At 46.1% G+C, this 24,025-nt stretch overlaps 1 protein-coding gene across 3 annotated transcripts; it reads left to right on the forward strand.

Annotated features, from left to right (window-relative positions):
- The first annotated feature begins 4,094 nt into the window (after positions 1-4,094).
- On the forward strand, positions 4,095-23,318 carry MSANTD2 (Myb/SANT DNA binding domain containing 2). 3 transcript variants are annotated; one of them, XM_066606666.1, is made up of 6 exons: positions 4,095-4,556; positions 10,844-11,096; positions 11,353-11,499; positions 15,783-15,830; positions 17,422-17,479; positions 21,870-23,318. In XM_066606666.1, the coding sequence occupies exons 1-6, from the start codon at positions 4,101-4,103 to the stop codon at positions 22,696-22,698; spliced, it is 1,791 nt and encodes a 596-aa protein (XP_066462763.1). In that variant the 5' UTR covers positions 4,095-4,100; the 3' UTR covers positions 22,699-23,318. The 3 variants fall into 3 exon arrangements, with proteins under 3 accessions (XP_066462763.1, XP_066462764.1, XP_066462765.1); XM_066606667.1 differs by lacking the exon at positions 15,783-15,830; XM_066606668.1 differs by lacking the exons at positions 11,353-11,499; positions 15,783-15,830.
- The last annotated feature ends 707 nt before the right edge of the window (positions 23,319-24,025 follow it).

The raw sequence follows: 24,025 nt of genomic DNA on the forward strand, positions 1-24,025 counted from the left end.
TACTATAAAAAATATTCTCTCTTGACTACCTATTTGGTTTTGGTGTTCAATGTGGTTATGGCTAACAGTGCTTTTCCATCAGAAATTCTGGAAGCTTTGATTGTCACTTTCGATTTATCTCCATATCGAACACCAATGTCGAAGTCTTTGCTACAATTCTTAGCAATCGCCTTCTTTCTATTCTCCCATTGTTGGTCGCTCCAGACCAGGTGGGATTTATCCCTCAGAGACAAGCCCCTGATGGCACCCGACGTTCCCTAAATCTCATCAAGACTGCTGAGCTTGGTCATGTGCCTACTTTGTTTTTAGCATTAAGCAGGGAAAAAAGGGTTTAACTAGATTCACTGGGGATATCTAGAGGCCACTTTAGATAAAGTTGGTTTTACAGGCTCCATCAAATCTGCCAGCTGACCAGACACTACTCACACAGCAAACAAGACTGAGGAAATACAGCTTCCTCATTGCAGAGGGGCTGGGGGATATATCTACACCCTCAACCCCCCCACCCCACCCCACCCTGAACCCGACCCAGGGGATTGGCTGACCAGAACAACCACACCCAGACAGCTCAATTAACCCTCACCTGTGCAGGTGTGCTCCTGGAACCCTGTAGAACAAACTCCAGCAGCACAACCTAACAGCAAGTTATTCCAGCCCCCTGTTTTTTTTGCCTAAGACTTCAAGATGCTCTTTGTTTCCTTGATTAGCCAAAAGTCCATTTTCTCTTTTAGTCTGAATTTATTTATTTTCCCTATCCACCCGGGCATCCAAGTGTATTTCTGTATTCTATGATAATTCCTTTTTTTTCAGCTTCCCAAAGCAAATCTTCCCACATGTTACTGTGGCAACAGGATTTGACGCAACCTAAAAGGCCCTTATTTTCATATGTGGTAGTTTTCCCCTTTTTTGGGGGGGAATATGATCTTCAATTACATTTATTCTGTAACAGATTACTTTGTGGCCCCAGATCCGACATTGCCTCTTTGTTTTATAGTCTGTAATCATTTCTCATATTCGTCTTGCATCTATTGCAAATAGTGCAGAGGGGCGGAGAGGAGGCAGAGAGGGGGCGGGAGCCTCAGTTCCTGGCCCTGGCTCTTCCATCCTCCCCCCCCCCTGCACCCGAGGACAACGTATATCGGCTCGGCATGAAAACCGAGCCGATATACGTTCGTGTGAATGCACCCTCAAATAGAATACTAATTAAAAGAATTACCAGCCGGTGGGAAGACATCATCAGTCTGTGTCTCCCAAATTATGTCATCATTGAGCGCCTGACCTAGGGTCGCGCTATGTAAATCTCATCAGGCGTCAGCCTCTGCAGTATGCAGCGAGTAGTACATCCCAGGGGCGTTACCGAGCCTGTCACGCCTCCTATAGACAAGGCGCCAGTTTTAGCTTCCCAGAACGCCTAAATCACGGGGGTTACAGCAAAAGCCCTGATTACCACGAAATATCGCAGGTTCAGATGCCTATTAGTCACCCATGCACAGATAAAAACACCCGCAGGGCACTGCGGTTTACACCAAAATGTGTCCCGCGATGTACAGATGTAGGAACCGGACAGTGGAATCTCAAAAAAGGTGATGCCGGACCAAATCTCATAATGCATGACCACTTTTTATTTTGCCATATACCCCATCAATACAAATATAATCAATTTTAATAAATTTCATAAAATTAATTAAATAATTAAGGCACATGCCTTGTCTATAGAAGGCGTGACAGGCTCGGTAACGCCCCTGGGCGGTATTACTTGCTGCATACTGCAGAGGCTGACGCCTGATGAGATTTACATAGCGCGACCCTAGGTCAGGCACTCAATGATGACATCATTTGGGAGACATAGACTGATGACGTCTTCCCACCTGCTGGTAATTAATTATTTTAATTAGTTTTGCTATTTAAGTCTGTAGTCAGTAGCAGATAGGCTTGAGAAAGGTCCGATATGGATTGAAACGTCACTGCTGCTGTGAGTTCCATTTATGTATGCTATTGGAACCATAATGGATTAAAGTTCCCTTTTATGCAAAAATCTGCCATTGATGCTGCCTCTTACTATAGGGACTATCTGGCAAACGGACTAGGCTTGGATCCAGCCTGAGGTGTGACATCACTGTGGCTTGGATTGTCTTAAGACGTTTGCCCTTCTTATTATGCTTTGTGATCCATAGCAATGTCTGTCCATAGACATACTGTGTAAAATGATTCTCCCATACCCGTGAGCGCAAATCAGCTGCGGTCACCCCCCCCCCCCCCCCCCCGCTTAGGGGGAGAATCGCAGAATGTTCTAAATTGTACAGAAAATTGCACGGACGGCTTCCATTACAGTCCATGTCTTTTTGGGTGTATTTACATGCCAAAATACTGTATAAAGTATATGGAGCGCGTAAATATGCTGTGCAGGAACTCACGCCGCTGTGTATATAGCTGCGCTTCGTGCAGTATATTTACGTGACGGAAACCCGCAATCCGCCTGTGTGAGCGCACCGCAATAGTCTGCTGTGTTTACTGTGGAGATGATGCATATAAACACAGCGGCAGATCGGCTGCGCAGGACAAAGAAGAGGCTCCAGAGCGGAAGGGAAAGGCACGGGGGGCCGCTACTTAGCTGGAATGCCTAGATTTCTACGTTCAAAATTTCCATTTTTCTGCCCGCTTTTAGGCCTCATGTCCACGGGGAAAATCAGGCCCGCCGCGGATTCTTCATGGAGAATCCATAGTGGGTCCCTCCTGCCCCGCGGACATGAGGCCTGAAAATCAGAAACTCACCTCTCCGGACGCCATGGTTCTTCCCTCCCGACCGGATCTTCCTTCTTCGGCCCGGCGGATGTGCTCAGCTGCGTGCATGCGCCGGGCCGAAGAAAGAAGATTCGGCCGGGAAGAAAGGAAGAACCGCATCGTCCGGAGAGGTGAGTTTAATTCTGGTACGGGTCTCCCGCGGATCCAGACGGCTTCCATAGACTTCAATAGAGAGACCCGCACTAAAATGGAGCATGTTGCGTTTTTTTCCTGCACGCGGATCCGCGCCTGACGGAAAAATGACATCCGCAGGTATTTAACTACCTGCGGGTGTCCAATGCATCCCTATGGGGCGCGGATCCGCGTGCGGGAAAAACGCTGCAGATTTTAAATATTAATTGACCCGTGGACACGAGGCCTGAAGGAATAATATTTTACAATGAGAACCTGTGTTTCATATACAGATTGGTTCAGCAGGTATATCGCGCATAGCATTTAAAAAAGTTAACTTATACTTGAAAATAAACGCAGTTTACGGTTTTTTTTCATACAGAAAACATACGTGAAAGTACCAGTGCGCACGCCCGACTCCTACCGTCGTTTAGTCCTCCTCTACACGGACATATGTGTGCGCACGCCTCAGCACTGCATTCTTCTGCAGGTGTTGATGTATTTTACCGTATTTTCCCCCCCCCGCTACACGCCCGTCTGCGCGGCAAACCAGCCGCCCCGCTTCACATGGCTGATTGGTTCCAGATGGTTTCTTTTTTCCAGGGCTATCCCACATTTTGTGCTTTTATTTGCCCCCCCCCCCCCCCCTTGACAAATGGGCAGTAAAGTCGAATAGGTTACTTTTTTTTTGTTGCATAAAAGTGCACAAAACATGGAAAAGTGACAAAACCCAACCAGACCAATGGCTTCCTGTCTCTGCATGGGACGCGCACAAATACATCCGTGTATAGGAGCTAGAAAACTATATAATAGCATCAAGATTGTGTTTTATTTTAGTGAAAAAACACAAATTTACTTGATTTAAGGTTAAACCCGTGATTTACAAGACAGAGGGGGTGCCTGACCCCCACAGTGATGGTGACTGAGGTAACAGAGCCGAGGCCGAGGATGATTGATGGGATTGATGACTTTCTGAGGTAAAGTGTTGGCTTCCCGCTCTCCTGTACTCATAGAAGCGGCACTGACATCTCTGAGGCCGCAGTCGGCCCGCCCGGTGACGGATTCCTGTCAGCTCGTGTCACCTCAGCCTCCATTCCTCTTTCCCGCCTCTTTTCTCCGATGTCTGGCAGCTCGCTCGGCCCCGCCCCTCACTCCGACGTCACTTCCGGCCGCACACAAGGGGGAAGATGGCGGCGCCCTGTAATTCGGAGCTTCCGTCCGAGGCTTCGCCTTGTCTGAAAATCCCGAAGAGCGAGGTTTTATCGCCGCCCTCCCCCGGGCTCAGCGAGGGGAACCCCTCCTTATCTAACCTATCCAACCCGTCCACCCCGAGCCGTTCGTCCCCTCTCAGCGCCGGTGTGGCTGGCAGCGGGGCGGCCCCGGCAGGCCTCAGCGGCGCCTCCCCCTCTGTGTCCTTCTCCACAGCCTGCCGCGGCATGTCTTGGACTCCGGCCGAGACCAACGCGCTGATCGCCGTGTGGGGGAACGAGCGGCTGGTGGAGGCGCGGTACCAGCAGCTGGAGGGCGCCGGCACCATCTTCGGGACCAAGGCTCCCGGGCCCGCCATGTATGACCGGGTCTCCCGGGCTCTGGCCGAGCTCGGCTACGAGCGCACCCCCAGCCAGTGCCGGGAGCGGATGAAGGTAACTGCCGGGGAGCAGGGAGGCCGCGTCGTCCTTATCTGCACGCCATTATCCCCTCCACTTCCCGGCTTTGTGTGCCCCCCTTCCCCGCCGTAACGGTCGCCCTCCATGTCCAGTGATGGAGGCCCCTGTCATACATGTGTGTGTGGGAAGGGGGCAGCGGCCGTAGCAGCCAATCAGCGCGCAGCTCTCGCGTTCTAACGGTCATCTGTGGCACGAGAGATGTTATCTGATTGGCTGACACAATCTCTACTGTTACATTGTATCAATAATGGGGAAGATGGAACACTGCAGATGTGCTGTTCCATATAGAGCAAGGTGCAGGCAGAGGAGGGGTAGAAATGTCCCATATGATGACAGCTAACTATATAAAGCATATTACATCTCTGTATATGCTTGTTACCTTGTAATATATGGGGATGTCGCACATCTAACGCCTCCCTACAGCACAGTCGGCTGCTCTATCGACACAATTGGACATCACAAAGTAAGGCCTGTATCACATCTTTTGTTCCAACCAATGGTCGGAGGTTCCGCCGCAGATCCGGTTGAAAATACCGAAAGAAAAAGCGCTGCACGATGCTTTTTTACACCTGGCAGGAAGCAGGCACAACCCCGTTATAGTCCTCGCAGCAGGAAGTCTAATCCCCAGCACAGGTGTGAAAGCACCCTAATTTAAACAATACCCCGTTTCCCCAAAAATAAGCCCTACCATGATTTTTCAGGGAGGCTTAAAATATAAGCCATGTTCCAGAAATAAGCCCTATCTACATTACATTTTTTAAAAAGCCATTGCGTTGTGGAGGCAGGATTTATGAATTTGCCAATCAATGCCGCGGCTCAGCCAATTCATAAATCCCGCCTCCACCGCACGATAGCTGTGATTGCCTGAGCAGCAGTTGAAGAGCCAATCAATGCAGGGCTCAAGAACCACTGCAATGGCTGTCATTGGTTCATCAAGCGCTGAATTAATTGGTTCTTCGACTGCTGCTCAGGCAAATCAATGCAGCGCTTGATGAACCAATGATGGCCATCGCAATGGTTCTTATGCGCTGCTTAGCCAATCAATGCAGTACTCGACAAACCAATCATAGCCATCGCACTGGTTCATCGAGCGCTGCGTCGATTGGTTCTCAAGCGTTGCTCACCCAATCACTCATTGTTTCATGGATTCGGGATTTATGAATCCTGTAACCAGGAAGTGATCTGTGGGCGGCTGAGGATTGTAAGAACCAGAGAGCAGCGGGAGGGACCTTGACCGAACCTGCTAGGTAAATAAAATAACACCTAGTGCCTCTTAGGGGCAAAACTTAATATACTGGGTCTTCTTTTCGGGGAAACACAGTAGGAGTGACACAAGAGCTTGCAGTCTATGATGAGATGGGGATGACCCAAGAGGTAGCAGTGCTTGATCTGTACAGTGGTCCAGCCATCTTTTATAGAAATGGATGAGCCGGTTTATACAGATATGCACTGTGGGGGCAATGGATGAAAGAGCCGGGTTCTAAAGGGTTAGGCTGCCTGTTCATTGAAAACTCAATGCAATCTGTCGCATTTGTTGTACAAGTGAATGAGAACGACTAAACGAATGCCGTTTAATGAATTGAACGATAGGTAAACGAGCCAGCGATTATTTATGTCTGCATACAATGAACGGTGAACAAAAAACGAACAATGGTCGTTGGTCTGGACTGATTATTGGTCGCTTACGCTCGTTTGAATGGTAATTGTTATGCCATTAACACTCGTTTAACAGCGCTGATTGTTGGGCTGTACCTGTGCTTGCAGGTGCAGCCCGGCAGTTGACAGAAGCTAGCACTGGCGTCTGCCGCTCGTGTAATAGCAGCTTTGGGCCTCCGCAACTGAACGATCAGAGATAAGTTGTTAGATTCTCGCTGATTGAATCTTTTGTGTGGACCTAAAATCATGGTTTTCTGCAAATCTTTTCACATAAGCAGGCGTAACAGTGTGCTGACTAGGAAGCGGTGATAGTAGGGTTGACTAGAGGCATATTTGTGATCCAGTGAACAATCATCTTTGGTTTGTTCACTTCTGGTTGCGGTTAAACACTCTCCCCACTCCGTGTATACATGGGAATGGGCAACACTAAGGCCTCCTTCCCACGAACGGATTTACGCCGCGTAAATTCGCGGCAAAAATCCGCTGCGTTGCCCCCTGCTATTAGGTTCTATTGAACCTAATAGCACAATGCTCACGATGCGGAATTCCACCGCGGAATTTCGCACCGTGAAATCTCCCGTCCTCACCTGCAGCATGTTCTATTTGCCGCGGTTGTACGCGCTGACGGCTTCCATTGCAGTCAATGGAAGCCGTCCGTTCACGCTATCTCCCGCTGTAACACAGCGGAAGATAGCGTGAAAACGCTTCCCCGCCTACCGCCGCCGCGTCACGTGACGCGGCCGGCGCGTCACGTGACGCGGCCGCCCGCGTCATGTGACGCGGTGGGCGGGGAAGCATCTTCACGCTATCTTCCGCTGGTAAGTATGGGGTCTCTGGGGGGCGCCGTGACGGGCTTCACTGCGGAATATTCCGCTGCGGAGCCCGTCACGCTCGTGTGAAGCCGGCCTAAGCGACAAGTGAACGATTCTCAACGATGCTTTTTCTAAACGGGCTGAATGAGCTTGGACAAGCTGGTGATGACAGAATGAGCTTGTTCACTCAGCAAATGAGAATTGGGCCTTTCTCATCGTGTGTAAAAGAGCCATAAGGTTGTTAGTAGAGCGGCGATCACAGATGGGGTGGAAAACGGAGATGTAAAGAGGCGCAGCACTGTGGAGAGCCTTATGGATACGAATGAGGGGTTCATCCTATAGTAGATGGGCAGCCATGGTAGCAGTTGGATGTAAAGTTGAGCCTGGCTGCTGCGTTCAGGGTGGATTGGAGAGGGGAGCGTTTTTAATAAGGGGGAGAAAAAAGCCGTAGTGAAGAAGAGAATAGATTATGGCAACAATAAATAACATCTATGTATATACACTAATTGGTAAAACCAATCCCTACCTAGAAGTTGTTGGAATCGAATGAAACTTTCTCTGTGTGATTGTAACGTTGATATACACTATATGGACGAAAGTACTTGGACACTGCCGAAAATCATCAAATAGGCAAATACTGAGTTTGCCGACCGGTATGCTGGGAAGGGCATGGGTAAAATGATAAGCTGCTCATTTTGTAATAACCATTCATCCGATCGAGTTCTTGTAGGATGAACTGGAGCGGCGGGGAAGACTCCGCCACCCACGCCCATTGTCACAACAATCTCTTCTCTCAGGCTTGCATGGGAAATGGCAGCTATTCCTGCCCAGACTTAAAGAACTTGTGGAAAGTATGCCTTGACATGTTGCCACTGCAGTACAAGCAAAAGGAGGGCGGCCATGTTATTAAATAGAATAATAAGGCACTTTTTCTGAAAAACACGCGGCATCCAAATACTTTTGTCCATATAGTGTAAATGATTACAATACTAAAGCAAGAAGAGAATTGATTGCAGAAAACTGACCCCTTGAATGGAGACTCTAGTATCTTGTACCGCTTCTAGCTTGGATGCAAGATGTGATATGGCCGGGCATGGAGGCTCTAGTACCCTGTTGTACCACCTCTAGCTTGGATATAAGATGCGATACAGGTGGATATGGAGGCTCTAGTACCCTGTTGGGCTGCGTCTAGCTTGGCTACAAAATGTGATTTGGGTGGGCTTGGAGGCGTACAGTTTCTGCAGGGTCTTCTGAGGCATATCTTTCCACACTTGCTGTAACTAAGCCTATAGATCGTGCGATCGTAGGCTGTCGAAGTTGGCCTTCTAGATAATCCCATACATGTTCTATTGGTGCTAAATCTCGTTATTGGGCAGCCAAGGAAGTGTAACAATGTTGTGCAGTGTAAACGGGCTGCCTGAGCGCGGACGAGATGGTAATGTCACCAGCTCATTCGCTTGGGCAAATGAGAATTGTTAGATGCTCATTCAGTGTAAAAGGGCCTGTAGATTATCGTTTCCATCATTAAGTGGACATGAATAGCATTTACTTGTATGTACAGGAAGTGTTGCTCAGTTAACTTCCTATGGTCAAACCAAGTCACCGCATCTCTGTTGGTTTCTGTCTAGTGTATGGAGCGCTTTAGTGATGGTAAGAATCATAGAATGGTAGAGTTGGAAGGGACCTCCAGGGTCATTGGGTCCAACCCCCTGCTCAGGGCAGGATCACTAAATCATCCCAGACAGATGTCTGTCCAGCCTTTGTTTGAACACTTCCATTGAAGGAGAACTCACAACCTCCGGTGATAACTTGTTCCACTCATTGATCACCCTCACTGTCTAATATCTAATCTGTGTCTCCTCCCTTTCAGTTTCATCCCATTGCTTCTAGTCTTTCCTTGTACAGATGACAATAGGGCTGATCCCTCTGCACTGTGACAGCCCTTCAGATATTTGTAGACTGCTATTAAGTCTCCTCTCAGCCTTCTTTTTTGCAAGCTAAACATTCCCAGATCCTTTAACTGTTCCTCATAGGACATGATTTGCAGACCGCTCACCATCTTGGCAACTCTTCTCTGAACTTCCTGCAGTTTGTCTGTCTTTTTTAAAGTGGGGTGCCCAGAACTGGACACTGTATTCCAGATGAGGTCTGACTAAGGCCACCTGCAGACGAGCGGGTCGTATCCGGCGGCGAGAATTCTCGGCGCGGGACCCGACCCGAGCGCCTGCAGGGACGAGCGCGTACTCGCCCGCGCGACCCGGACTCTTTCATGTGCCGGCTGCTGGGCAGTTGGCACATGCGCAGAACGGAGCCGGCGGCCGGGTGAGTGACGTTTCTGTGTGGGGCTCTGCGAGCCCCGCACAGAAATGGGACATGCCGCGGTCTGTTTGCCGCGCGAGATTTCGTGCGGCCGTCTGCATAGGATTGCGTTTGTTAACGCAATCCTATGCAGGCTTTGAGCAGCGGAAATCCCGCCGCTCAGTGTTAGCTATCCCTCCTAGCTTTGTGTCATCTGCAAATTTGATCAGTTTCCCATCAGTTGCCTCCTCCAGATCATTTATAAAAATGTTGAACAACACTGGATAGAAAAGTTGCAGTATGGCAGCCCCTAATAGGTCCAGTCTACATTTATCAAGCAACTGGACCCAGTTCACTAGGCACAGTTAATGGGGTCAGTACTTAACTTGTCCCCTCGTTTTCAGGCTGGTGTTTATATTAGCCCAGTAACTGGACCTAGTGACCTAGGGGTAAAAAAATCTCCCCCTCCTGCTATTCCACTCGCCTATACACTATCCTGTCTGTTTACACAGGTAGAGTGGGGGAGGAGTGGACGATCAACTACTGTTTACTAGATTGTTCACCTTCGGAGAGTTTACACTGGTCTACTAACTTACCTGTCTACATGACCATCTACTTGACCAATATAAACTAGCCCATAGGGATTATGTTTAGAGATGAGCGAGCATTGCTTTTTTCGAGTAACTGCCTACTCGGGCGAAAAGATTCGGGGGGGGGGGGGGGGGCGGCGGGGGGAGAGAGATTCCCCCCCCCCCCCGCGCTCCACTCCGCCACCCCCCGAATCTTTTCGCCCAAGTAGGCAGTTACTCGAAAAAAGCAATGCTCGTTCGAGTAATTGCTCTAAGCGAGCATGCTCGCTCATCTCCAATTATGTTGTCTCCTTAGAGATTGACTTTTACTTGGGAGTTAGATGAGGTTTCTATTAGGACTGATACATCTACTCCTCCTTTTACTTCCTATACTTAAAGCGGTTGTCTCACAAAAAAGTACTTATCCCCCATCCACATAATGGGGAATAAGCAACTGATCAATGTTAGTGCAACTGTTGGACCCCCACCCATCCTGAGAATGGGGTCTCAAGTGTCTTCGAATGAATAGAGCGGTAGTCGTGTATTTGCACTGCTGTTCCATTCGTTTCATTGAGAGCTAGCCGAGGGCATGTGCGTGTCTCCAGCAGTTCCACAGAGATGCATGAAGTGATACAATGCTGCTCCATCCATTTGGGAATACTCAGCACCCCGTTCTCATGATCGGTTGAACGCCCATGATCTGATTATGCCCCATCCTGTGGATAGGAGGAGAAGGACTTTTTGTGGCACAGCCCCTCTTACATTGGCTGTATGCATTACATGTTGCAAATCCCCTTAGTTTCACTGCGGTTTTGCTTTCTTTTTTTTTTAAGAGATGTACTGTAATATTTCCATAGTTCCTTAGGAGATGAAGTTGTGTTCGAAGTGTGCCCTAGATTTGTGTATTTACCCACCTGTGTTGTTTCAGACCCTCCGCAGATGCTACAGTCGGGTAAAAGAGCGCGGTGTTGGCAAACGGAAGAGCAGCTACACATTCGAGCAGCTGGAACGAGTTTTCGGACATGGGGGATGGGATACACAGCCATGTCAACCCGTGCTCATTAACAGCAGCGGCTTGTACCAGGAGATGGAGTCGGATAGCAGCACCATGGAGGACTATTTCCAGGAGGACTGGGGGAACCACAGCCAGGACATGCAGGGCTTTCCTGGGGAGGATTTGGGTAAGACTCCAGTTACTGATACCTTATAGTTGAAGCCATCAGATTATTGCGTTACTCTGTATAACCTGCCCATGTGACCTTTACCTGGTACCCAGGTGAGACAATGCAAATCTTACTCCAGCTATAGGATCACTTTAGCTGTTGGTGGAAAATGTCTAATTACGTATATATAGCCTAAAATTATTAATTTAGTCCCTATAAGTTATTTTAGTATAGATAATGGCAAATGGCATAAAACATTCTCACACTTGCACAGGGTTAGAAAAGGCTAACATTTCATACTTGACACCTGCTCCATATCGCAATGCCGGCGAACCAAACGCACGGGGAGAGCTGCAGTGCGGAGTCTTCAGTGGAGGCAATAAGGCAGTGGAAGAGATTGGGAAGAGGTCGGAGGAGCCAGGTGAGGTTTGGCAGGTGGATCCCACCAATGTCTGTATGTGTAAAGGGAAATATCAAAGTCAGGTTTCTGGACCTATTTAACACCATAGAGATTGAAGTACTTTTCCTGCTTAAAGCGATTGTCCTATGTAAACCTCTCTGATGAGAGGGGGGTCTGACCGCAGGGACCCACAACGCAGACAAGAGCGAGGGTCCCAGTGGGAATGCAGTGGCAGTCAGGCATGCGCATTGCTGCTCCTTTCACCCCTATAGACTGCAGGAGATGGCTAAGTACAAGCGCTTGGCTGTGGGCAGTGCCACTGAGATGAATAGTGTATGTCTCGGCAGTCATCCCCACTCATCAGTCACTTATCCTGTGGATAGTTGATGTTTCCGTGGGACAACCCCTTTAACCCTTTCCAATCCACTCTCTGACGTCTGAAGACATTCTGATTGAAGGCTGTACAGCTCCGATGTTGGAAGACGTCCGGCAGGGTATTCTTACTGTATGTTACTGGCTGCTCTAAAGTACTGGCTCTAGCCAGCAGGTGGTGCCATTGTATAATGGCAGAAAGAGAGAGCCCTCTAGGAAACCCTGAATCCAAAATTGGATTGCAAAGGGTTAATGCAAATTATTGAGTTGCCCTCACACGGGGTTGGCATCCAGCTTTCTAAGACTCCTGAATAGCAATTCTGCCTAGTAATGCATTATCAAACTTCCTGCTGCTCTAGCAGCTATTTTGTAGTCTGGTGACAACCCCTATAGGATTCAGAGAGAGGATCTAAAACGTAACTTTTATTTGTGTATCTAATTAAAAACATGAGCAGATGTATAATAGAACAGAACACTGGATGGTACCAAATAGTGTGATGGTAAGCCACCTCAAGGGCCCTTACCACCACACTATTTGGGGCCATCCACAGTTCTGTGGGGTTTTAGATTTGCTCATGTTTTTAATTGGATATATAAATAAAAGTATTAGATCCTCTGTGAATCCTAGTCTTTAATGGATCTGTTGGCCAACTGTGTATTTCTGACAACCCCATTAGGACCTGTTTGGCCCACTTTCGCTTACATCCTAATATTGTTTCAGATTGCTGTATTTCAGATCTGCGTATTCTATAATAGAAGGCTACTTGCTTGTGGCTCGGTGTGTGTGATGTGCGTCACCATTTCATTAATGCATTCACAAAAGAGAATAGCTTTCCCAAAACTACCATATCTCCAATTCAACATCTTAATAGAATTTCAGTCTAGCTTTTAATTTAATTCATTAATCACTCGTTACAAATCCAATTAGTGTACTATAACATCTCCTTCAATGATTGTCACCCGGCTTTCAGCTCCTGACGGCCAAATGTGTCCAATCATGTAGTATGAAAACGCCAGTGCTGAATGGTGGCGTGGCTTGGCTCACTGCTATTCAGGACTTTAGGAAAGCTGAGTGACCGCTGTTATGTCAGCCATATTTGGAGATGTTAACACTTTTTTCCAGATTTGGATATAACTAAAGTTTGGGAGGGGGGGAGGGGATTAGAATTTTGTACTCCCCTCATTGAATACTGTGGTTCTTAAAGGGGTTGTCCGAGTCTTAACTTTTTTTTTATTTTTTTTGCCAGGCATACGATAAAGCACAAGAAGCAGTATTTAACATTCTCCTCCTCCCAGGAAACAGCGGAGCAGTTTCAGAGAAAATCCTGCTGTCAGCACAGACCAGAAGTCAGGTGATCGCTGCAGCATCACCGCCCATTTCCCTGACACAGCAACAAAGTCACAGCCAAAATATAATGAACAACCTTTTATTCAGAAAATACATGAACTACTTAAAAACACGTTAAAAAGTCAAAGACCTACAATTTACACTACAATAAGACAAACTGTCACTACAGGCAACTTACAAGGATAAAGCTAAACTTCGTAACAATAGCAGCATAGTAGGGGAAAAAACTCTGCAAATACAATCCAATGAAGTGGGACAATAAAGTGTGTAAGATGGTCAGTCCCAAATGGGAAAGAATGTTTTTGGGAAGCAGCAACAGTCCTAAATACCACGTGTGAATGTAGGTAAATCCAGGCTAAAATAGCCACAGAATATATGCCTGCAGTAGCACCCCAATCCCCACGTGTATCACCGCGTTACATGCGGCTTCCTCAAGAGGATTGGAAGTTTATCTGCCCTCTTTATAGTAGAGTCCATTAACCTGAACACCTGTAAAGGCTTACCTGGCTGCACCCATATTAACCCATACCTCTCCACATCAGGAAGGTGTGCTAATTTACTTAAAACACACAAAATCAAAACCTAACATAATGTCCCCACACACTCCAAACATGAAAATACAAAAATAGTGGCAGCAGTATTTATATTCCCCCAAAAAGGGCTTCATGCATCCTAAGACAGGAGTGAAAAATATAGCTTTGAACAGATTATGGCATCCTGGGCGTCATGATGCCAGAAGTTCAGGGTCTCTAGTCACCTGACTCCTGGTCTGTGCTGACAGTGGGATCTTTACTGGAGCCGCTCCACTGTTTCCCAGGAGGAGGATATAAGTAAATACTACTTATCGCATGCCTGGTCACTTTTTTTTTTTTTTTTTTTTATTACATACACCCTCTTTAACTCCTTTAGTGGCACACCCAGAAAATCTCCAGGGCTTACTGCACTGCCCTTGCAGTTAAACCCTGAAATATTTCCATGGACAGTTCTAGTGCTGAAATGCTGGCCAGGACACAGTTATCGTGCCACTGTACACGTTTGTCACTTCGAATTACCTCAGGAAAATCTCCGGGGCTTGCTGTGCTGACATGGTAATAATAAACCTGCCACTGAAGGGGTTAATAGTCACCTCAGGTTCCTGCTGTCTGTCGGAGGCAAGCAGTTTGGGTGGATTGATTGGGTTAGATCTGGCTGAATTTTATCACTAGTCTGTTTCATATGTTCTGATCTAAAAACCAGTCTCCAAATTGAAGTCTAATTCAGTGTTAAAGGAATTGTCCACTTCTTACTGGTTTTAGTAAGAGAAGAAGAAAAATCACAGTTTTGTAATACCTGTATTTAAAATTCTGCCCTCGTCCCTTTCTTATCAGTGCAGTGGCCCCTGTGTGCACATCAGAATCCTGGTATGTCCATAGTAATGGATGTCAGTCATGTGACCCACCAAGCGTGTCATGTGACCCCGGAACTTCAGCTGACACTGGTCAAGCATCTGATTGGTAGCTAGTAGTTTATTGACGAGCAGCACTCGCAGGATCTGCCAGAGTAGAAATAGCTCTTATATTCGTCTCCCCATCTAATTTGCATTTGTTTTTTCTTGCACTTCCTTTCATTAATGGCGTATTAACTCTATTAACAGTAATTACTCTATTAACAGTTAATAAAAACACATAACCGTCTCCAGGAGATAGTATGTTGTTAATGATGTTTATTGGGAAAATCACATCCCAGAGGAGAGACGGTGAGAAGAGTATATGAGCTGCTTCTCCAGACGTGATGAGATGCGGCTGCGGCCGTACTGTGAATTATGTATTTACTAGAGATGAGCGAACCTACTCGTTTCCAGTAATTACTCGATCGAGCACCGCGACTTTCGAGTACTTCCGTACTCGGGTGAAAAGATGCGGGGGGAGGCGTGGCGGAGCAACCCCCTGAATCTTGTGCAACCCCCCCACTCACCCGCGGTGCTCCCCGAATCTTTTCGCCTGAGTACGGAAGTACTCGAAAATCGCGGCGCTCGGGTGAAAAAGGGGTGTGGCCGAGTTACGTTCGCTCATCTCTAGTATTTACCTATCAGATGCTCGATCAGTGTTGTATACCAGGGTTCACTTGACATGCTTGAGGTCACATGACCAGTGTGACAAGGCAGGAGTCTTCTCATTTAAACGGAGCTTTTCCTTAATCTCGCGAACATTCTGAGCGTTCGCACACGATGGGGCTTATTTACTAATGCCGTCCAGAAGTCGGTCTTAAAATGCGTCCGATTATCACAGTAGTTCTGCGGAATGTTAAATCTGTCGAAGTTTAAGACTCTAGTGTAAGTTTAGACCAGATATTAGTTGGCTTGGTTTATGCCAAAAATGGTTCCAAAATTCTTTGCACACTTTTTGGCACAATTTAGGCAACGCCCTTTTTTTTTCAGACAAGTCAGAAAAACGGTCTAAAAACACAATATGGCACAAAGCATGCAAGACCGTTTTCTGACTTAATACTTAATGTGCACTAGAAAAATTTAGGGTTTGGAATGATAACTAAGCCCCGGTGTCTCGTACTACTTTTTTATTTTGTGTATATATATTTTGTTTTTTAGCACCTTGGGTTGTCCAGAAGCAGCCTGTGCCGTGTCCCCCTAATGACGGTACTGTACTGTTGTTCCCCCTATGACTTTTTTTTTTACCTGTGTTGCGTTAACGGTTTTAACCAATGAGAATGAAATATGTATTCTTTTAGTCCTTGACGTTAAAACGGCAGTTTCTTGGCAACCCCTTTCTAACTGGAAGCTATCGCTGCAGGTCTCATGTCTCTAACTTCCTACAACCAGCTGCCTCTGTAGGGGAATGCCTGGTCTGATCAGTGGTGGTCCCTTGCCATACATGGCCGCCCAAGTCTGCCCTGGCACTGAGGACCCATCCTGTTATGCCTTATGCTCCTCTGTCATGTGGACAAGGGTTGTATTCATGAGATGGAGTATAAAGGGGAATTTACTTGGTACACATCTTGTGCCAGGATATTAAATCTATGCCAACTATGAGCTGGTTTAGGTTTGCTCTATAATTTATGCCCGTTCCTGGTGGCATTTATAGTTATCTGCCAGACCTACGGCAGGCATGCCCCTTCCACTAAACCCTCCTTGTGTTTTGTTTTTTTTTTCTTTTTATATAAGTGATGTCCGGCGTAAATTTTAAGTCGCAAATCTCTTTTTTTTCCAGATTTTTGTGCAAAATAGTGTACCAAAATCTGCAACTTTTTTTACAGCCTATAAATGGTCTTCTAGGCCTAGATGAATCCCACCTTTCACCAAGATTGTTTTAAATGCACTTATCTAGCAATTGCCTAATATTTCCTTCATTTGGACTCCTTATAATAAACGGACGATTTTATTATGATCGCTTTTTGTAATTCTATGAAAAGCAAAGCTACACTGGAAACTCTGGATTTTACACTACAAGCGATTATCGAAAGAATGTAATTCTGCAATATGTTCTAACTTGCTTTACAAAGCTGCAGAGATCGCTTTACTGCGGTCTCCCCTGCTCGGTCCTCCGTTGGTATTCAGTTGTTACTATGCTCCACTTATGTACTAATCAGAGATGCTCCGTGCCTTCAGTATCTGTAATGATGACAGTTTGTACAGTTGTGAATGCGCACTCGTCATAAATCTAAAGCTGGCCGAAATCTAAAGCTGGCTGGAAAGCAGCGGTGACTCAGGTCAGCAAAAAAAAAGGTGCTGGACTTCAGTTTGATTTTAGATATACGTCTGGAATAATGGCAATAAGTGGAAAAGTTTAGGGAAGTTTTGGAACTTTTGCCCAGTCTATGACAGTGTTCCCCTAACTCCAGTCCTCAGGGACCGCCAACAGGTCATGTTTTCAGGATTTCCTCAGTGTTACACAGGTGATCCGCCCAATTTGGTGTGAATTTTTACGCAGATCTGCATTGGACTGGAAAGGGTGAAATTTGCTGCAGATCTGTGGCAAAAACTGCAACACAATCCATATCACATGGTGAGGATCCGCAGCGCAAAATATATTATGGATTTTGGCGTATATCCGCACCAAAATGCGCACCATGTGAGTGAACGTACCTTTACAATTCCTCTGTGTTAACATAAAGCTGCTGCTTTAATAGTATGTTATCTTGTAGTGTGAGACTTGTGGTAATGTCATCTGTTCTTACAAATCAATGGCCGCCCTCTTGTGTAGCGCTAAATCCTTGTCTCTTTACTTTAGAAGATATCTCTGTTCCGAAAAGACCCCCGAAGAATAGAGAGCCCTCGGAGGAAGTACAGTAAGTATCGATGCTAAGACCTCGTTAAGGTGACACCTTTCAGGGTTGTTTCACATTTATACATTTTTCCCTAAAAATGCTATTTTTGTACCCTTTTTGCTGTTTTTTGTTCCTGTTTTCTTTTTCCCCCGTAAAAACCACTGTGGCCAGATGCTAACTGTTAGGTCACTCTCACGCGTGTTATTTTTTTTTTTCCCCAGCATTTAACGCTGCGTTTTCAGCGCAGCGCTAAACACTGTCGCAACGCTACCATTGATTTCAGACATGCGCTAAAACACTGCGTTTTCAAGCTCTTTCGGTTCTGTTTTAATGCGTTTCTGCTGTTTAAAATGCGATGCTTTGCACCTTGAATTGAATGGGGTGCGTTCACTGAAAACACGGTAGAATATAGTTACTGTGTTTAGGTTTTAACACCTAAAGCAAAAATACTTGTCAAAAAAATTGCAACAGAGAAAGGCTGCCCAAAGACTTGTAAATAACTAGAGATGAGCGAACCTACTCGTTTCGAGTAATTACCCGATCGAGCACCGCGATTTTCGAGTACTTCCGTACTCGGGTGAAAAGATTCAGGGGGGGGGGGGCGGGGGGAGGCGTGGCGGAGCGGGGGGTAGCAACGGGGAACAGGGAGGAGCCCTCTCCCACCCCCCCACCCTCCACTGCCCGCTGCAACCCCCCACTCACCCACGGCGCCCCCCGAATCTTTTCACCCAAGTACGGAAGTACTCGAAAATCGCGGCGCTCGGGCGAAAAAGGGGCGTGGCCGAGTAGGTTCGCTCATCTCTATAAATAACGCATCCAAATCAGGGTATATTTTACAAGCATAAAGGTCTGCTCAGAAGCGGCGCGTGAGAAGACTACTTTAGGGGTGTGTGTATACAGGACTTTTTTGTGGTAGACTTACATTTTTGGCAACAATGATGACATGGCTGAAATACGTCCTTGTTTGTTCTGCTGCCATCTGCATTATGGCAACGTGCGCAAATGTATTCTTGCTGTAATGTTGGTGCTGCCTCGCTCCAAAAGAAGTGACTGTTGTTTGACGACTCCCATTCTCTCTTGTTGGAGTGAACTCAATCTGAAAAGCTGTCTGGAAGACAGTCATGAGAAAAACTTAAATCCATAGTCTTTAAATTCTGTAGATTTACGATTCAAGACATTAATGAAAAAAAAAAAGTAATGTCCTTAAAGGGGTTGTCCCGTGAAAGCAAGTGGGGTTATACACTTCTGTATGGCCATATTAATGCACTTTGTAATATACATCGTGCATTAAATATGAGCCATACAGAAGTTATTCACTTACCTGTTCCGTTGCTAGCGTCCTCGTCTCCATGGTGCCGTCTAATTTCAGCGTCTAATCGCCCGATTAGACGCGCTTGCGCAGTCCGGTCTTCTCCCTGGTGAATGGGGCCGCTCGTGCCGGAGAGCTGGTCCTCGTAGCTCCGCCCCGTCACGTGTGCCGATTCCAGCCAATCAGGAGGCTGGAATCGGCAATGGACCGCACAGAGCCCACGGTGCACCATGGGAGAAGACCCGCAGTGCATCGTGGGTGAAGATCCCGGCGGCCATCTTAGTAAGGTAAGGAAAAAGTCGCCGCAGCGCGGGGATTCGGGTAAGTACTAAACGTTTTGTTTTTTTTTTTTAACACATGCATTGGGTTTGTCTCGCGCCGAACGGGGGGGCTATTGAATAAAAAAAAACCCGTTTCGGCGCGGGACAACCCCTTTAAAGTCTTAAAATTGGGTAAATACAACATCAAATGAACAATGTCACATGATAAACTACAATTATTTTTTAACAAAATCTAGGCCAAAATGCAGAAGTTGTGTGGAAATAAGTACATCCTTACTGCTTCCATAGGAATTAAGAGGGTAGGTCACATCCAGGTTCTGTTAATCATCTGTAAAAACAAGCTTTGGCATTTTGCCGGTCTGGAGCATTCAGGCGTTTAACACAATGCTAAAGAGGAAAGACATCGGCAATCTTGGAGAAACAATTGTTACTGCCTATCGTCTGGGAAGGGCTATAAGGCAATTTCCAAACAATTTTTGGTGTCCATTATTCTACATTTGAGAAAGATTTACAAATTGAAAACGTTCAAGACGGTTGATTGCCTTTCCAAAGAGAAATTGCAAAAAAAAACCCCAAAAAACCAAGACCTATATCTCAGACTATAAAGACCTCAGTATGTTAAACTGGTATTACGGGACTTTATTGTTCTATTGGTGACTGAAGGGGATCTGCCACTCGGATCCCCTCTGATCAGTTTATTCCTGAGGCCGCTCTCAATGCAGTTAGCTCAGGAAGCTGAAAGTGCTGACTAGTGCAACGGCCCAGATTGGCTTTGCAGGTGCTGCTCCCATATGAATTCAAGCTGATGACCATGCAAGTAAAAAACACTGAACAAGTATGGCTTATTTGAAGAGTTGCCAGGAAAAGACCTCTTCTTTCTACGGAACTTTCAAAGAACATGACAGAATGACTGAAGTTTGCTAAGTTGAATCTAAACAATCCACAAGTCTTTTGGAACAATGTCATTTGGACAGACACGATCAAAGTGGAGATCGGCTATAATTCCTAGCACCCCACTTGGTGAAAACCAAACACAGCATATCGGCACCAACACCCCATACCAACTGCTGGTGAAGGGGTGATGATTTGGGTAAAAATTTCTTCAGAACGATCTGAGAGACTGGTTGTACAATCTATTGATTCATGAGGTGTAGTTGATTTTTCACACACTGCTTCTGCGTTTTGGCCTAGTTTTTATTAAGGCACGCTGTGTAATTTGCTATGTTTTGCTCATCTAAGGTTATATTTACCTAAGTTTAAAAAGGTTTTCTGAGCATTTACTATCTGATAGGTTATCTATAGTTAATCAGTTGGGGTCTGTTGTTTGGGATCCCCACAAATCAGCTGGCCAGCTTGTTATCCGTGCAGCTGATATGGACATCCACATCGCAGGTCACAGCCAAAAGTGTAATATGAGGCTTTGCTCCTGTTGAACTCACTGGAATCAATCCTCTCTATTACCCTTCCAGCTCTGACTGCAGTGATGACCTACACCAACAGCTATTGATGTCCTATCCTGACGATAGTTCTTCAATAGTAAATGCCCTGAAAGCCTTCTAAGGACTAGATGTGTATTTTTTTTTGGGGGGGGGGGGGGGGGGGGCTTGGGTTCAGATTTTTTTTGTCTTGCTATGTAAAACCATGGCCTTTAAAGAGGGTGTGCTTAGTTTTTCTCATGGCTGTGTGCATTTGTGTATGTATATACATACAGTAGGGTTTTTGGCATTGACCCCTGCACACTGCTCTGTGTATACAACAAACTTATCAGGTAGAATCCTAATATACTGTATATACATACTGTTGCTTTGCAACATTAATACTTCTCAAAACTTTTAAATACCTCCACTTCTAGTTATTCATGTACTTCTTGTAAGCCAGCAGGCTAGATTGGGATTCATAATGTATTATAAATGTCCTATGTTCTTTAAGGGTTATCTCTATCTTGGGAATCCACTTTCAGTGTGTTGGAAATTTGTAAAACAATGCACTCGCCCATTAGAGGTTTATTTCCAAAATGCTCCGTTCTCCAGATATTGCAGATATTGATTCCTCTGGTTGTTTAATACTTCTGGCCAGACAAAAGGATCGCATCCTCTATGGGAAGAAATGGCAGAGGAGGCCGATGCACTCTTCTTTCATGTAAATCTGATGACTGGAATCTCAGGAGCTGCACTACGTTTTCCAGCCGGCCACCAGCTATGATTGTGCTCCGTTTCTGTCCATAGAAGAGGTGGTCTGTTTCCCTGGCAACGAGCAGTAAACAACCAGAGGAATCAATAGCTGGAGAACGGAGTATTTTGAAAATAAACCTCTTATGGCTGAATGCATGGTTTTGCAATTTCAGACATGCAAATTGAATTCCTGGGATGGGAACACCCTTTTAAATACTTTTGTTGTAGTTCTGGAAAGCACCTTTATGGCTGGGTTCACACGGGGCGGAATGTCCATGCAGACATTCTGCACTGAAATTCCGTTGGCAATCTTAAGCCTGAGATTAAGCAGCAAAGTGGAAGAGCTTTGCATAAACCTCATCCACATGCTGCAGACAGTCCGTCGGGCCAAGCCGTGCTGTAACTGAAATGCCGCGCAGAAGTCAAAGCTGCGGTATGTCAATTTTATTGCCGTTTCCGCTGCCGGCGCTCTCCTCCCTATGGACAGCATTTTTGCAATCTACGAACATGCCTGTTAACCTGAGAGCAATTCCTGTATTCTACAATAAGAGAATGTACTAAATGCAACCACTTGACCTTGAATGCTTACTTGCTGCACAGTTTATGCTCCACTCGAAGCCTCGTAAAATAAAACCTGTTTTTACTTGCAGGAAAAGAGAAATTCTGCAAACCATCATGCACATTTTGGAGTCCGTCCAGCTCAAATGGGAGCTGTTTCAAAGCTGGACAGATTTCTCCAGGTTGCACCTCTCCAACAAACTGGCAATTTTTGGCATTGGCTACAACACTCGGTGGAAGGAGGATATTCGATATCACTATGCGGAAATCAGTTCACAAGTTCCCCTCGGAAAGCGGTTGCGTGAGTACTTCAATCCCGAGAAGCCAGAGGGGCGGGTGGTGATGACCCGAGTACAGAAAATGAATTGGAAAAACGTGTATTATAAATTTTTGGAAATTACCATCAGCGAAGCCCGGTGTCTCGAACTGCACATGGAGACCGACTGGATTCCTATAGCTCACTCCAAGCCGATCGGCGGAGACATAGTTCAATACCTCTTACCTGGCGGAATCCCCAAGTGTCCGGGCCTCTACGCTATCGGATACGAGGAAATGAGGAATAAGCCTGACAATGCAGTAGTCGATTTAGTCAATGATGGCAATTGTGAGTCTCCAACGGGGCTCGCCTCGAAATCTGACTCGGTGACTCAGAAAATTCAATATTGTTATCTTGGCATTGCCGAGAGCATAACGTTACAGCAGTGCTTGTTTTTTCATTTCCAGTCCACCATCAAGAACCAAAGCAAAGAGTGGGCTAGCATCAATGGATTCTTAGCGCAGAACTGTAAGGTGGAGCCCGGGGTATCCCCGAAAACTATCTACATCAAGTTTGTTGAGGTGGAGAGAGATTTTCTTTCCGCGGGGTCTTTAGTAGAGTGCCTGGAAAAAGCCATCGGGTACCCGTTAAAGTTCAACAAATGAATCTTGTCCTTTATAAGGACTTGGGCTTCTACAGACGCCTTCCCCTTTCTCACCAGGGTTTTGCTGTTGAACTGTGAATGAGTTTTGTCTATGGGGGGAGGGGTAGCGCTTATCTGATATTTGGAAGAATCGTCCCCAATCTATTTCTGAAGACCTGTGTCCTTGATGAATGGGGACTGTATGTGTTTTGGGGTTTCAAATGATGTTTTTATAAAAGAATTTTATGGTAGAGCCCTGATATGTATTGCTGTATGTACATTCCACATTGGACATAGCTTATACTTTCATTTTTCAAAGGAAATACTGTAATTTGATTATTTTTTTTTTCTCGTTCATGTTGCATTTTTACATATCTGTGTGTTCAAAACAAACTTAGAAAAAGTAACGAATGATGACGTTCAACCTCGAGAGACACAAACAGGAGGCCACCATAGCCAGGTAGATAACAATGTATATAATTTTAGATAATCACCTTTTTTTTTATACCCATTAAGTGTTTTTACGATCTCCAGCCAGTGTTGCCTGCAAAGACTTTTACGTGACGTACTGTATCCACTCTTAGCCGTCTTGCCATATCCTCTATATCATTTTGTTATTCATTAAAGTATTAAATTAATTTATTTTTTTTTGGCTATTGCAAGTTTTTCCAAAAGAAGCAGTTGAGGAACTTTTTTCTCCAATTGTCCATCCTTGTACGGTCACGCTATGATTTAATCAGAGGCTAAATCCTTACTGTGTGAATTGTAGTGTGCCATATGTGTCCTTTTTACTTTACCTGCTAAAGTCAAAATTGGGGCTTCGGCCTGCTGTGTGAACTCTGATGATTTAGATCTTAGAGGTTTTCTGGGGAAATACTATTGATTTCCTATGCTCGGGAAAGGTCATCAGTAGCTGATCCTCCGGCCCACTGTCAGGGGTGCAACACACAGGAATGGAGCGTAATCTGTTGCCTCTGACCCCTTTGTGATGGCTGTCGCTTAGAATTACAGGCATAGCTCTCTCTAACCCCTTAACGACACGGCCTATTTTGGGCTTAACCCCTTCCCGCTGCAGGGCGTAAGTTTACGTCCTGGCAGCCTGGTACTTCCCGCAACAGGGCGTAAACTTACGTCCTGGAGAGAGCGCGGGATCACATAAGATCCCCGCGCTCTCTCGCAGCGGGAGCCGGCTGTCAGTCACAGCCGGCGTCCTGCTGCAACAGCGGGGGGGCATCGGAGATGCATCCCCCGCTGTTAACCCCTTCCCTGACGCGATCTAAGTAGATCGCGGCAGGGAAAGAGTTCACAGAGGGAGCGCGGCTCCCTCTGTGTCTCCGGCTGGAACTCGC

This window comes from Eleutherodactylus coqui, chromosome 6 (genome assembly GCF_035609145.1).
Source record: "Eleutherodactylus coqui strain aEleCoq1 chromosome 6, aEleCoq1.hap1, whole genome shotgun sequence".
NCBI classification, from domain to species: Eukaryota; Metazoa; Chordata; class Amphibia; order Anura; family Eleutherodactylidae; genus Eleutherodactylus; species Eleutherodactylus coqui.

Bases quoted from the DNA above. Each gene is read 5' to 3' on its own strand.
- MSANTD2 (XM_066606666.1), top strand. From the start codon at position 4,101: ATGGCGGCGCCCTGTAATTCGGAGCTTCCGTCCGAGGCTTCGCCTTGT. The intron at 4,557-10,843 runs GTAACTGCCGGG...GTGTTGTTTCAG, and splicing joins AGTGCCGGGAGCGGATGAAG to ACCCTCCGCAGATGCTACAG. The intron at 11,500-15,782 runs GTGAGGTTTGGC...TTTGTTTTTTAG, and splicing joins GAAGAGGTCGGAGGAGCCAG to CACCTTGGGTTGTCCAGAAG.